This window comes from Bos grunniens, chromosome 3 (assembly GCF_055505025.1).
Source record: "Bos grunniens cultivar Pamir isolate PY7600 chromosome 3, Bosgru_T2T1.0, whole genome shotgun sequence".
In the NCBI taxonomy this organism is placed as follows: domain Eukaryota; kingdom Metazoa; phylum Chordata; class Mammalia; order Artiodactyla; family Bovidae; genus Bos; species Bos grunniens.
The window spans coordinates 7,741,793-7,757,020 of NC_141167.1; the positions used below are offsets into that span (position 1 = coordinate 7,741,793).

The 15,228-nt window shown below is 48.2% G+C and overlaps 1 protein-coding gene across 5 annotated transcripts in view; it reads right to left on the reverse strand.

Moving 5' to 3' along the window:
- The window catches only part of TRPM8 (transient receptor potential cation channel subfamily M member 8), a 92,246-nt gene that overhangs the window by 31,931 nt on the left and 45,087 nt on the right, over positions 1 to 15,228 (reverse strand). For all 5 annotated transcript variants that reach the window (XM_086376956.1, XM_086376952.1, XM_086376975.1 and 2 more), the window contains 4 exons: positions 10,392 to 10,483; positions 5,155 to 5,296; positions 3,713 to 3,884; positions 1,709 to 1,886 (listed from right to left, as the gene is read on the reverse strand). In XM_086376956.1, coding sequence (XP_086233082.1) covers positions 1,709 to 1,886; positions 3,713 to 3,884; positions 5,155 to 5,296; positions 10,392 to 10,483 — 584 coding nt within the window. The remainder of the gene's footprint in view (positions 1 to 1,708; positions 1,887 to 3,712; positions 3,885 to 5,154; positions 5,297 to 10,391; positions 10,484 to 15,228) is intronic.

Genomic DNA, 15,228 nt, shown 5'->3' on the forward strand with positions numbered 1-15,228 from the left:
AAGGCAGACTCCCAGAACCACCCCCAACCCTTCCTGTGATGTCTGTTTACCTGACGGATCCTAAACCAGCACCTCGCTCTTGGTTTCATCTGACTTTTCCCACAACAAGGGTGAGCCCCTTTCCATATGATTAGGGACCATTTAAATTTCTCTGAATTGCATTCCCCTTGCCCATTGCCAACAAAGGTTCGTCTAGTCAGGGCTATGGTTTTTCCTGTGGTCATGTATGGATGTGAGAGTTGGACTGTGAAGAAGGCTGAGCGCCGAAGAATTGATGCTTTTGAACTGTGGTGTTGGAGAAGACTCTTGAGAGTCCCTTGGACTGCAAGGAGATCCAGCCAGTCCATTCTGAAGGAGATCAGTCCTGGGTGTTCATTGGAAGGACTGATGCTGAAGTGGAAACTCCAATACTTTGGCCACCTCATGCGACGAGTTGACTCACTGGAAAAGACTCTGATGCTGGGAGGGATTGGGGGCAGGAGGAGAAGGGGACGACAGAGGATGAGATGGCTGGATGGCATCACTGACTCGATGGACGTGAGTCTGAGTGAACTCTGGGAGTTGGTGATGGACAGGGAGGCCTGGCGTGCTGCGATTCATGGGGTCGCAAAGAGTCGGACACGACTGAGCGACTAAACTGAACTAAACTGCCCATTTTCTACTGGCTCATCTTTCTTTTTCCAGTGTGCAGGAGCCCATTCTATCTTAAGAACTAGAAGCCTCTGCTCACATTCAGGCGAAGATTGCCCCCAGGCTATCATTTATCACGTGACTCTATCTGCGGTCCCCTGTACCTAAAACATTTGTTTAATGAAATCAAACGTATTTCTTGTCTGTCATAGTTTCCCAGTTTGGGGGTTCAACTATAGTTTTCATTCACTCCAAGGTTTAACAAATAATTTTTTAATTTATATTTTGTTTCTAAACTATGTGTCTCTCTCTGTGCCAGGATTCATGTACTCAATATAACCAGCTACTTCACAGCAACAGCATAAAAAACCAAGGTACTTCCACTGTAACCGACACATGAGGCTCTCTGAAACCCTCTTAAGAAAGAATAAGGGGTGAGACAAACATGATTTTCTAAATGTATTAAAGAGAATGGCCAAAGGCAATAAAAATGTTTCAGAGTCCCATCGAGTTCTCACGCCAACCTTATTAGACACAAGCCCCAAAGAGAATCACTCTCCTGACCCTGTGCTCTGGACTTGTACTTAAACTCAACATTTTAAAGCAGTGATTACCTAACAGCTGAGTCCCTTAAGCCCTGGAAACCATCCATCTGACTCCATAGAACGTGAGGACCTTGAGCTGAGCTGGGATGCAGTCACTGGCAGGCCAGCATCGCGATGCTCGGGGGAGGTAGCTAAGAGGATATCTAATAGTCTGAACATGCTGGAGGGGGTCACAGTCATCTGTCTTTGGGGTCAAATAAGCTCATGTTATAGCTTACAGGGACACACTATATTTGTAATATAGTCCCTTCAAGGCCTCTCCCTACCCTAGACCACCAGTGCCCTAGAGACCTCCAACATGCGTTCCTCAAGGGAGACCTTTGCTGCCTCCCTCCCAGTGCCTCCAGCCCAGCCCAGCACGGGGCCTGGAATCGCGTGGACACCCAGCCAGTGCATCACCAAGCACGTCCAGTGTATCTCAGAGCACGTCCAGTGTGTCTCCCAGCACGTCCAGCACGTCACCGAGCACATACCCGAACATGGCGACCAGCAGGTTGACCAGCAGGATGTTGGTGGACAGCATGTAGATGCACACCAGGGGGATGGTGATCCACTCGGGGAAGCGGGGCAGGTTGTGCTCGTCCAGCTCCACGCACAGGGGCTTGGACTCGTTCCCAGTGAAGGTGCAGTGGGAGAAGTCGTACGTGGTACCTGAGGATGCAGCAACCAACAGGCAAGGTGAGGACACTCGGAAGGGCAGCACCAAGGCACCCCAGCGGGCCACGAGGTGAAGACCGGGCACTGTGTTGGGCACTGTTCCAAGACACTCTACCCAACTGGGCATAAGCCTCAGAATCACACTTAATTCACTGACTCATATTTCACCGAAATAAAGCCACTGGTAGCAACACGGATGGACCAGAGACTATCACAGTAAGTGAAACAAGTCAGAAAGAGAAAGACAAGTATCATGTGGTATCACTTGTAGTGAAAGTCACTCGGTCGTGTCTGATGCTTTGCGACCCATGGACTACACAGTCCATGGAACTCTCCAGGCCAGAATACTGGAGTGAGTAGCCGTTCCCTTCTCCAGGGGATCTTCCCAACCCAGGGATCGAACCCAAGTCTCCCACATTGCAGGCAGACTCTTTACCAGCTGAGCCACCAGGGAAGCCCTATCACTTATATGTGGAATCTAAAAAGTGGTAAAAAGTTAACTTATCTACAAAACAGAGATAGTCACAGGCGTAGAAAACGAACATGGCTACCAGGGAGGAAATGGTGGGGGAGGGGGTGTGTGGTAAATTGAGAGGCTGATACGCATCTATGTGACCGGGGGCAACAGCCTAGAATGGGGGCCATGGAGAAAGTCTGGATCTGGAAGAGAGGATGAGGAGTTTTTCCTGGGAATCTTAGAGAAGGCAGTGGATGTAAGCGTCTGGCCCTCCAGGAGTCCCGCTGGACTCCACTGAGCGTGCGAGTTTGGCCTGCCGGCTGGTGACACACCTGTCAGAAAAGATGGTGCCACACCCATGTGACCTGCAGCAGGACTTAGAGGCTAAGATGCCAACTGCATCCCAGGTCACACAGCACACGAGTGACGGAACCAGGACTTGAACACTACCTGTCACTGACTCTTTAGGTCACCATGAACCGCCTCCCGTGGGACTAAGGCCACCAACATGTAGGACTGTTGGGAAGACAAAACACACCCACTTATGTAAACTGGCAAGTGCAGAGAGCAGATTGGGGAATGATAATAACAAGCTGCCTTTCCATCGGCGCATGGAAAAGAGCATTCTCTAAGGTCTTGGAAGAGACTGCAGCAGAAGACACCAGAAAGACCACATGAGGCCATGGGGATAATTGAGAAAACACCAAGGAGCTAGGAAATACAAGCCTAGGCCCGGGCGAACATCGGGGGGTTTTTCTTGTGGCAGGACAGAACGCGATGAGCCCAAGCTACTGCCAGCATCACAAAGATGTTCTACAGTTTATCCAAAACACACACCAGTTTGCACATGCCCCATGCTTTCCTTATGCCAACTGGCTGTGATCAAATGAATGCCATCTCTGCTACCATTAACCTGCCTCCAGATAGTTGGCAGTGAACTCATACCAGAAGCTTAAATCCCAGGTTCCAGGGCAAAATTTTTCACTATTGCACTTTTTGAAATAAATGGGTACCCTGTCACTCTGGACAGACCCACAACACTCTTTTCTACACCAGTGAGGATTCTGGCTGTCATCGGCCATGCTGCTGTCATAAGTTTGAGAAACACTCTTTTTAAGAAGGTTTAAAAATTGCAGGCTGAGATGCTGGGGACAAGCTTGCCAGGGTACATAAGATCCTGCTCAGGAGAAGGAAAAGGCTTTGAGGGTTAGTGTCCACTGCCTGATGTTGGCCGGACTCCAGCAGCCTGTTCCTAGGACAGGTCTCAGGATCAAACCAGGAAGCCCTGGAGGCTCCCTGAGAGCTGGTTCTGGAAGCATCTTTCATGTCCCAGCTGTCCCCATCGGGACCATGTCAGGCTCACCATCCACATCGCTGGGCACTTGGCCAAACATGGCCAGGTAGGGCTCATAGATGACTGAGCGGAAGATCCACCTCCAGCGATGCTCGTTCTGTCTAAGGATCCCCTGCCTGGCCACACCAAAGGCCACCATCCACACGGCAAAGAGGAACAGGAAGAAGAACACGTCGATCAGCTGTCGAGGGAGGAGGACAGAAGAGCAGCGTCAGGACTGCACCAGGGCGGCTCGACTGCTCCGCTGACCACAGAGAAGGGCAGAGGGGCCCCAGGGACCTGCGGCAGCCAGCATCATCCACCCACCAATTTTTAGACATGCTCATCATCACCCCCGGGTCTCGGGGCATGCACTGATGGGTGCATCTTTGCTTGCAGGTTCCCAGGCCATCTCAGAGCAGAGACTTTCTGAATGAGACCTGCCTGGGAGCAGAAGAGGGCCCCAACTCCACAGTGCCCCACTCCTCTCCAGCCAACCCCTGAGCTATTGCTTTTTTTTTTTTTTAAGGAAAATAAAAGCTCTCCTTTTTAAACAACAATACACCATTTTATTGTTTTTAATGTTCTGCACACACAGCATGACTTCATGGTGACTCGATGCCCCAGATATGCTTTGAATTAAAACCACAAACTCAGAGGAGCTCAGCGCTGGAAAGGAACCTCGAGATGAGCTCATTCAAACGCCCATCCGATTTAAAGACAAAAACACGGAGGTTTGGGTCACGTGGAGAACGAGCTGGGAGAAGCAACGTGGTCAGCGTGTAATTATCTTTCTGTTCTCTGGCCCCATGAGATGGGTCTGGTGGTGCTTCCCTGAGGTCTGTATTATGTGGTTATAAGATTAAAGTTCCATACCTCGCTTTGCTCCTAGCTCACTGCATGTCTCCAGACAAACATGTGAACCTCCTGAACCCAACTGTCCACATCTATGAAATGAGTGTAAAAGTCCCTATCCTGCCTACGCACACGTGCTCAGTCGTGTCTGACTCTGTGACCCCGTGGACTGTAGCCCACCAGCCTCCTCTGTCCACGGGATTCTCCAGGCAAGAATACTGGAGTGGGTTGCCATTTTCTATTCCAGGGGATCTGTTCCACACAGGGATTAAATCTGAGTTTCTTGCATCTCCTGCATTGGCATGTGGATTCCTTACCACTGTGCCACCACTAGTGAATACTTAAGACTCAAGTGAAAGTACTTGGTAACATGGACGGTCTAAATAGAGATCTTTACTAGGAATGTGCTGAGTTATGCAGTTTGCTCCCAACAGTCATCTTTCATTAAATTTTAACCTGGAAGGGGCCCCTGAGGAAAACAGATCAAAAAAAACAAACGCTACTGATTATGAAATGCCACCATCCCTCTGTGGAGAAAAAGTTCCTCTCAGCAACGAAAGGAACTCTGGGTATAGTCAGAAGAAGGACAACTAACCACAGATACTCTTTATTCTTACCATCCTCTGCAACATTATAATCTTGGGTCCTAAATTTCTGCTGACCGTGAAAATGTGAATCAACCTTAGGGTGAATATAATGTAATCCAGGCAAAAAATCACTCGTCCCGAGTACAGTGAGGTTTTGTTAGCAGGGTGGAGCCTGTGGAAAGAAGGGAAAGACTTTGTGAGATGCTGACAACACATTTCAAAGCTGTGCTTTTGTATCACTTTTATTTATTTCTGGATTGTATTTGCTATATTGTCTTTTAATTTTACTGAAGTGTAGTTGATTTATAATCAAAGTTTTAGTTTTAAAAATAACCAAACGTGAAGAAACAGCCAAAAGCCTGGGAACTGAAAGTGGAAATAGACCAGGGTCTGCACCTGCCCTTCAGCCACTGAACACCAAGGGCCGCGTGCACTGCCCTCGTGACTCCAGGAGAGACGAGGACATCACACACAGCAGAGCTCCCAAGACTCCCGACACTTCAGCCCTTCAGCCTAAATACAGTAAGTCCCCTCCACATGGACCTTCGAGATGTGAACTTTCAAAGATGCAAATATGGGTTCCCACGTCCAGTTGTGTAAGTGAGTTCAGCTGTCTGGTGTGCACTGTCAAGAGCACGCATCCTGTAGATTGCGCTTTGTGTACTGCACTGCACAGCTCTGTGTAGCGTGGGCTTCCCAAGCAGCTCAGCAGCAAAGAATCCGCCTGCCAACTCAGGAGATGCAAGTTCAATCCCTGGATCGGGAAGATTCCCTGGAAAAGGAAATGGCAACCCGCTCCAGTATTCTTGCCTGGGAAATCTCGTGGACAGAGGAGCCTGGTGGGCTACAGTCCACGGGGCCGACAAGAGTCAAACACGACTCAGTGGCTAAACCACATTGTCGAGTACAGTAGTGCTGTAACTTCACTTCAAACCCAGGATGTCCAGAAGCAAGCGTAAAAGGAGCAGTGATATAGCTGCTTCGAGTTGGACTGTGAAAAAGGCTGAACGCCGAAGAATTGATGCTTTTGCACTGTGGTGTTGGAGAAGACTCTTGAGAGTCCCTTGGACTGCAAGGAGATTCAGCCAGTCCATTCTGAAGGAGCTCAGCCCTGGGATTTCTTTGGAAGGAATGATGCTAAAGCTGAAACTCCAGTACTTTGGCCACCTCATGCGAAGAGTTGACTCACTGGAAAAGACTCTGATGCTGGGAGGGATTGGGGGCAGGAGGAGAAGGGGATGACAGAGGATGAGATGGCTGGATGGCATCACTGACTCGATGGACGTGAGTCTAAGTGAACTCCGGGAGTTGGTGATGGACAGGGAGGCCTGGTGTGCTGCGATTCATGGGGTCGCAAAGAGTCGGACACGACTGAGTGACTGAACTGAACTGAACTATACTTTTCAAGGTACCATATTGTAAGATCAAAAATGTTTCATTTTTTGTGTTTGTTTTTAATGTATTATTTGAGTGAAAATTACTATCAATCTATTACAGTACAGTACTATATAGCAGATTGTGTTACATGGGTCCCTAGGCTAACTTTGTCAGACTTAACGAACACACTCCCCTGACATAACACGTTCGAACGGAGGGGATTTATTGTACTACTGTAGGACCCAATCCTGTTGTCGCTAACTTCCCGGCTCACAAGGCTTCCACAATGATGCCAACCACTTGGCACCTGAGCCTGCCAGGTTCCCCCCAATGAAACTTACCTCATTTGCACCAGATCATTTGATTAACTAACCATCTGCTAGCATGTTCACTGAAAACCTTATGTGCTTTCTAACTGGAATGATCCAGAAATCACGTCCAACCGTGATCCAAAAGCTGAGCCTTTAACCCAAGCAGAAAGGGAGGTTTCGAAGGACGAAATTGAGCTTTATCCAGTTCACATCATAGTGTGAGCACTCACTGTAAAGCTTCTCATTCTCAGATCAGATCAGATAAGTCGCTCACTTGTGTCCAACTCTTTGCGACCCCATGAATCGCAGCACCCCAGGCCTCCCTGTCCATCACCAACTCCCAAAGTTCACTCAGACTCACGTCCATCGAGTCAGTGATGTCATCCAGCCATCTCATCCTCTGTCGTCCCCTTCTCTTCTTGTCCCCAATCCCTCCCAGCATCAGAGTCTTTTCCAGTGAGTCAACTATTCGCATGAGGTGGCCAAAGTACTGGAGTTTCAGCTTTAGCATCAGTCCTTCCAAAGAACACCCAGGGCCGATCTCCTTCAGAATGGACTGGCTGGATCTCCTTGCAGTCCAAGGGACTCTCAAGAGTCTTCTCCAACACCACAGTTCAAAAGCATCAATTCTTCGGCGCTCAGCCTTCTTCACAGTCCAATTCTCACATCCATACATGACCACGGGAAAAACCATAGCCTTGACTAGATGGAGCTTTGTTGGCAAAGTAATGTCTCTGCTTTTGAATATGCTATCTAGGTTGGTCATAACTTTCCTTCCAAGGAGTAAGCATCTTTTAATTTCATGGCTGCAGTCACCATCTGCAGTGATTTTGGAGCCCCAACAAATAAAGTCTGACACTGTTTCCCCATCTAGTTCCCATGAAGTGATGGGACTGCATGCCATGATCTTCGTTTTCTGAATGTTGAGCTTTAAGCCAACTTTTTCACTCTCCACTTTCACTTTCATCAAGAGGCTCTTTAGTTCTTCTTCACTTTCTGCCATAAGGGTGGTGTCATCTGCATATCTGAGGTTATTGATATTTCTCCCGGCAATCTTGATTCCAGCTTGTGTTTCTTCCAGTCCAGCGTTTCTCATGATGTACTCTGCATAGAAGTTAAATAAACAGGGTGACAATATACAGCCTTGATGTACTCCTTTTCCTATTTGGAACCAGTCTGTTGTTCCATGTCCACTTCTAACTATTGTTTCCTGACCTGCATACAAATTTCTCAAGAGGCAGATCAGGTGGTCTGGTATTCCCATCTCTTTCAGAATTTTCCACAGTTTATTGTGATGATCCACACAGTCAAAGGCTTTGGCATAGTCAATAAAGCAGAAATAGATGTTTTTCTGGAACTCTCTTGCTTTTTCCATGATCCAGCAGATGTTGGCAATTTGATCTCTGGTTCCTCTGCCTTTTCTAAAACCAGCTTGAACATCAGGAGGTTCACGGTTCACATATTGCTGAAGCCTGGCTTGGAGAATTTTGAGCATTACTTTTCTAGCATGTGAGATGAGTGCAATTGTGTGGTAGTTTGAGCATTCTTTGGCATTGCCTTTCTTTGGGATTGGAATGAAAACTGACCTTTTCCAGTCCTGTGGCCACTGCTGTGTTCTCCAAATTTGCTGGCATATTAAGTGCAGCACCTTCACAGCATCATCTTTCAGGATTTGAAATAGCTCAACTGGAATTCCATCACTCCACTAGCTTTGTTCGTAGTGATGCTTCCTAAGGCCCACTTGACTTCACATTCCAGGATGTCTGGCTCTAGGTCAGTGATCACACCATCGTGATTATCTGGGTCGTGAAGATCTTTTTTGTACAGTTCTTCTGTGTATTCTTGTCATCTCTTCTTAATATCTTCTGCTTCTGTTAGGTCCATACCATTTCTGTCCTTTATCAAGCCCATCTTTGCATGAAATATTCCTTTGGTATCTCTGGTTTTCTTGAAGAGATCTCTAGTCTTTCCCATTCTGTTGTTTTCCTCTATTTCTTTGCATTGATCGCTGAAGAAGGCTTTCTTATCTCTTCTTGCTATTCTTTGGAACTCTGCATTCAGATGCTTATATCTCTCCTTTTCTCCTTTGCTTTTCGCTTGTCTTCTTTTCACAGCTATTTGTAAGGCCTCCCTAGACAGCCATTTTGCTTTTTTGCATTTGTTTTCCATGGGGATGGTCTTGATCCCCGTCTCCTGTACAATGTCTCGAACCTCATTCCATAATTCATCAGGCACTCTATCTATCAGATCTAGGCCCTTAAATCTATTTCTCACTTCCACTGTATAATCATAAGGGATTTGATTTAAGTGGGTGTAAATACGAATAGAAAAGCTTCTCTGCTCCATCAGAACCAGGAATTTCACCTTGAAGCTACTGGGGAGGCAGGTCTGGAAGGAGCAGGACTGGGCAAGGGGGTTCACGGTTTGGGTGCACCCCAATATCCCTATCAGGTGAAGTCATGTTGCTTTTTCCCTCCAAACACAATTTCCAACTGGTTTTTCCAATCATGAGTTCTGAGATTGAGGAAACCTTGCAGCTGGGAGGGCAGGCTCCAGAACCAACATTCGAGTTGAAGTTAAATGCATGTTAGATTATATGGCCTCAAAGCAAAATGCTGTGTGATATTTACACCTTCATCATTCTCTAGGGCCCTCAATTTCTAATTTCCTCTCCCCAAATTATACAAGCGCAAAGAGAAAAACCATGAAGAACCCCTTTCCAATTACAGATCACCAAGAGGGGGGATGAGAGGAGACACAACTTTATATCAACCAGGCTGTGTCTCTAAGAGGCAGAGACAACAGGCATTTGTAATAATCTCTAAATGGGGGGGACAGGGAGGATACATAGCAACTGGGCAGCCCCAGACCAGCTCACCCTCCGGCCACGTGATGGGAAGAACTGTAAGCAAACCAATTCTGGGGTTCAGAGGGACTGCTGTAGTAAGAAAACATTTTTTAAAAGGAATAGCCACCGCTTTTCTGAATGGTGTTCTGGAGATAGTCTATTCCCTCAAAGCTCAGTTGGTAAATCATCTGCCTGCAATGCAGGAGACCTGAGTTCGATTCCTAGATCTGAGTGGGTGGAAGATCCCCTGGAGAAGGAAATGGCAACCCACTCCAGTATTCTTGCCTGGAGAGTCCCATGGACAGAGGAGCCTGGCAGGCCACAGTCCACAGGATCGCAAGAGTCGGACACGACTTAGTGACTCAACCACCACCACCATACTCATAACGTTGCTGCTATTGCTGCTTAGTCGCTAACTCGTATTTGACTCTTTGTGACCCCATGGACTGTAGTCCACAAGCTCCTCTGTCTGTGGAATTTCCCAGACAAGAATACTGAAGTGGATGCCATTTCCCCCTCCAGGGGATTTTCCCGACCCAGGGATCGAACCCGTCTCCTGCATTGGCAGGTGGGTTCTTTAGCACTGAGCCACCAGGGAAGCCCTGTATTCATAAAATATCAGGACCATATTTCACCCTATCTCACATATCTTGGGCTTGAAATGTCTCTCCTCCTTTCCACCTGAGAGAATCCGCACACTGACACTTGAAGATGTGCTGAGGACTACTTACCGAAAGACAATCCCCGCTATGAAGTAGAAAAGCCCAAGTGAATCCATGACGTTCCACAGGTCGGTAAAGTAATTCACGCCGTTCACGCACCACTGCAGAGCAGAGGGACAGAAAGGACACAGCAGCTGGAACATCAGCTGCGTCCAGGTTTATTCACGCTCACACATTTCTCTCCAGATCCATTTTGAGTCCATGATGTACCAAGTATGCCCTGCAACTGACCCCTGTGATTCCCGGGGGATTGGAAAGTAAGGTCACATGCCTGCTGTTCTGTTGCTCATATGTTGCTAAGAAAGTCAAGGAAAAAAAGACACAGGGATCCTTACTGTTCTTTAAAAAGGAACCTGCAGAACCTGTGTGGGCCAAGTTGGAACCCTCCCCCAACCGCCATGTACAGTGGTGTAGGCTGCACACTGGACAACTCTTCAAGGCTGTTACCCATACTGCCATCATCACAGATTTGTGTGTTTCCTATAAATATTTTCCGACACATGACAATAAAACGTCTTTAAAAAGGGAACATTTTTTTGGAAGTTTTAAAAACCCTTTTTTGCACGCAGGTGCTATACATGGCACCTAAGGGAACAGATGTGGTCACAGAAATGACTGATGTGAACAATGTGTCTTAAGGATCTTTTTGTCATGATATGTATATATCAGTCATGATTTCTCAGAAGAAAGTATGTCAGGAAAACACTTGAAGAGGAATAAGATTATCCATTAGAAGAGGCTGCATCTGGACAGCCTCTCTGGCAATCCGTCCACTAGATTTGGGTGATTCCAGGGAGGTCATCTCACCTGTCATTTGCTCATCCAGTCAGAACATATTTTACTGAGAGTCCACAGGATTGCAAATACCTGTGGTGGGCTCCTGAGACACAAAGACATCAGATTGGGTGCAACGTGGACTCTGAAGGAATCCACTGGCCCATGCGAAAGATAGACGTTAAACATGTTTAAAATGAAACGTGATAAGGGTCGGAGGGGAGGTAAGACCAAAGGTCCCAGTGAGCTCAGATAAGGAAACCATGTACCTGCCTTACTCAGGGAAGAGGAAAATAACAACAAACACGCGTCATCAAAGGAACACGGCACTTTTCAACTCTACTACATGAACTCACCACCATGGGCCACCCGCTATCCAGATATCTCCTTTCCTATTCTACACCTGAAACCAGGGCCTGAGAAAAAGAAGCAAAGGAACTCGCCCAAAGACAGAAAGGCAGTAAGTGGTGGGTCTCGGGGTTCTGAAATCCAGTTTCCTCTCTCCAGCATCACCCTGCTTCTTTACAGTCCATGGGGATCCCCCAGTCTTAGACTTGGAAGAGATTCAAGAAACAGCATCAGTTTCTCAGGAAGCCCTTCTCTTCACTCGTTGATAAATGCAAATGGCAACTTTAGTGGGCAAGGGGGTGAGAACATTATGAAATCAAGCACCAAGAAAGTATTACAATCCCCCAGGTGTACCAGGGGAAGGGGTGGTTAGGGAGTTTGGGATGGACAGGTACACACTGCTATATTTAAAATGGATAACCAACAAGGACCTACCATACAGCACATGGAACTCTGCTCAATGTTGTGTGGCAGCCTGGATGGGAGGGAGTTTGGGTGAGAATGGATACATGTATATGTACGGCTGAGTCCCTTCACTGTACAGCTGAAACTATCACGACATTGTTAGTCGGCTATGTGCGTGCATGCTCAGTCGATTCAGTCGTGTCTGACTCTGCGACCTCATGGACTGTAGCCCGCCAGGCTCCTCTGCCCATGGGATTCTCCAGGCAAGAATAGTGGAGTGGGTTGCCCTCTCTTCTCCAGGGGATCTTCCCAACCCAGGGACTGAACCTGGGTCTCCTACATTTCCTGCATTTGGCTGGTGGGTTCTTTACCAGTGAGCCACCGGGGGAGCCCTTAATTGGCTATACCCCAATACAAAATAAAAACTTAAATTAAAAAAAAATACGAAAAAAACAAAAATCCCCCAGATATAAGCAGCCTGATCTGACCCTGTTCCCCTGTGGGTGGCGGATCTCATGGGCTCAGAACGGTCCATTGGGTGACCCCAGTGACGTGGGTCCCCACCCACCCAGGGCAAGATGAGGGCGGCTGGGACAGGCTCTCCCTGCCACCTACTTCCCTCTCTGAGACCTTGGCCTGCGAGGCAGGTAGGCACAGGGCAACAGGGCAGCGCCAGCCTGGCTCAGCCTCTGAACCCGTGATGGGAGGAACGGTAAGTACATCAATTCGGCGGCTGGGAGATACTGTTACAGTAAGAAGACATCTTTAAAAAGGAACAGCAGTCTCTTTTCTGAAAGGAATGCCAGGGTCAGGCTACATTCATAAAACACCATATTTCACCATCTTTCTCAGGATTCGAGGGCCTAAAGAATGAGTGTGCTCTCCATGAAGGGATGCTGGGACTTGCCTCATTTTAAATAAACATTCACAGACTGCTTAACAGACCTAAGAGCTATTTAGCAACTAACTCTGTTTGTTCTCATTGATTGCCTTGGTTAAAAATTCCAATTAACAGAGCAACCTCTGCCACCACCATCCCCCCACGGGCAAGGGGACCCAGGCAGACACCGAGGAGCATGCGTTTGACACCCAGACACGATCTGAAACAGGTAGCATCCCGCCTGGTTTTGATTTTCGCTAACAAGTGTGAATTGGGTTAATTAAGACAGTACTAGGCTGGCAGACCTGATGGTTTGAGGAAACCAACCGCATGGAGGATTCCAAAGGCCTGAGACTGCACACCTGAGGGGAAACAGCGACCTCTAGTGTCAGAGTTCTGTAATGACAAGAATCAGCAAGGCTGGCTGGCATCGCAGACTGGCTCACAGACTACACAATCAGAGCGGCTCTCGGATGGCAGGGCTGGCCTGGGCCCCACGCTCCTGACCCTAAGCATGTCCTTCACCATTGCCTTAATACGCAAGGTTGCTGGATTCAAACTGCCCCTTCAAGAAGAATTTTTACAGGATGAACCTAGAGCCTGTTATACAGAATGAAGTAAGTCAGAAAGATAAAAACAAGTATCGTATATTAATGTATATATATAGGCCTTCCCTGACGGTTCAGTAGTAAAAGAATCTGCCTGCAATGAAGGAGACGCAGGGGATGTGAGTTCGATCCCAGGGTCAGGGAGATCCCCTGGAGGAGGAAATGGCAACCCACTCCAGTACTCTTGCCTGGAGAATCCCATGGACAGAGGAGCCTGGAGGGCTAGAGTTCATGGGGGTCGCAGAGTCAGACATGACGTGACTGAACATGCACGCGTACAATGTATACATGTGGAATCTAGAGATATGATTAGATATGAATCTAATCGCAGGACAGGGATGGAGACTCAGACAGGGAGAACAGACTTGAGGGCACAGCTGGGGAAGGACGGGGTACAAACTGAGAGGGCAGCATTGACGCACACACCAGCACGCGCGAAACAGACAGCTAGCGGGAAGCTGCCGTGTAACACGGGGAGGTCAGCTCGGTGCTCTGTGATGACCTAGAGGGGTGGGATGGGCAGGTAGGAGGGAGGCTCGAAAGGGAGGGAGTGTATTTATACTGATAGCTGATTCACGTTGTACAGCAGAAACCAACACGACATTGGAAAGCAATTATCCTCCGACTAAAAATAAATTTAAAAGAATAACTTTTTACAGAGAAAGAGAGGACAAACTTGGACAGAGCTGCTCTGCTGCTGCTGCTAAGTCGCTTCAGTCGTGTCCGACTCTGTGCGACCCCATGGACTGCAGCCTACCAGGCTCCTCCGTCCATGGGACAGAGCTACACGTGGTCAAATATCAACTTGGACAGAGCTACACACGGTCCAATATCACCCATTTGGAAGGCAGGACAGCTGGGACCCAGTCGGACGCTGTGGGCATCACGTCAGGCCTGGGGAATAACTGGGAGCACACTAGCCCGCCGTCCTCCCACGCAGAGTCCCCGCCGTGTCTCTCCTGGGCAACTCTCCACGCACTCCGCCTGCCCAGAGCCCCTCTCCAAGCTAAACACACCTGTCCTGAGACTCCTTCCTGCATGACCCAAATCAGTGATGAGCAGTTGATATGCATCCGAATCTGAAGGGACACGCTTGTGCTGAGAGGACTTAGAATTTCACTCTCTTGGGTCCTCTCCGCCAATCTCCCCATCAACTCAAAACTCGCTCATTCTACACTACCTGCCATGCTCACCTCCTCTCCTTGAAAGCTCTCAGAAGTGACCCTGACGGTCATCTTTAACTGGTAAAAAGTCTATGAGGACAGAGATGTTTGCCTGCTTGGTTCATCCCTGGGGTCTAAACACTGCCTGGCACCCAGTAGGTGCTCAATAAATATCTGTTCAAAGAAGGAGGGCGTGGATGAAGTGTGTTGGCTTGAGCCAGGATGACTCTCCCTGCGTCCTCCATTCAGGCCCAGCTCTGCCCCTGAAGCAGTCCAGGAGACGCCCTCTCTCTGGACCTGATGCTCCTTTAGGTGCCTGGAGGATACAGATGACCTTGGGAATCACATCGTAGGCTCTGTGATGAAATGCAGCCAGGAGGCAGGGTCAGGAGTGGGACTAAGGGAGAAATGTTGGGAGTGTGAGTAAGGGGCAGTTAAGAGCAGGAAAAGAACTTTTTATCAATTGTTCTAAGAAGCAGCTGCCAACAGCACCCACTGCCCAAAGAGCTACCCCTGAGCCCTTCCTGCGAGCTTCTTCCCCAAAGCCTGGCTCTGGCCTCAGGGCTCCCCACTTATTCTCAGTCACAGCACAGCTCTGGGGTTCAGTCAGGAAGACCCTGCCTTCTCAGTTCATTTATTAAAAAGATACACACGCTTGCCGGAAACGC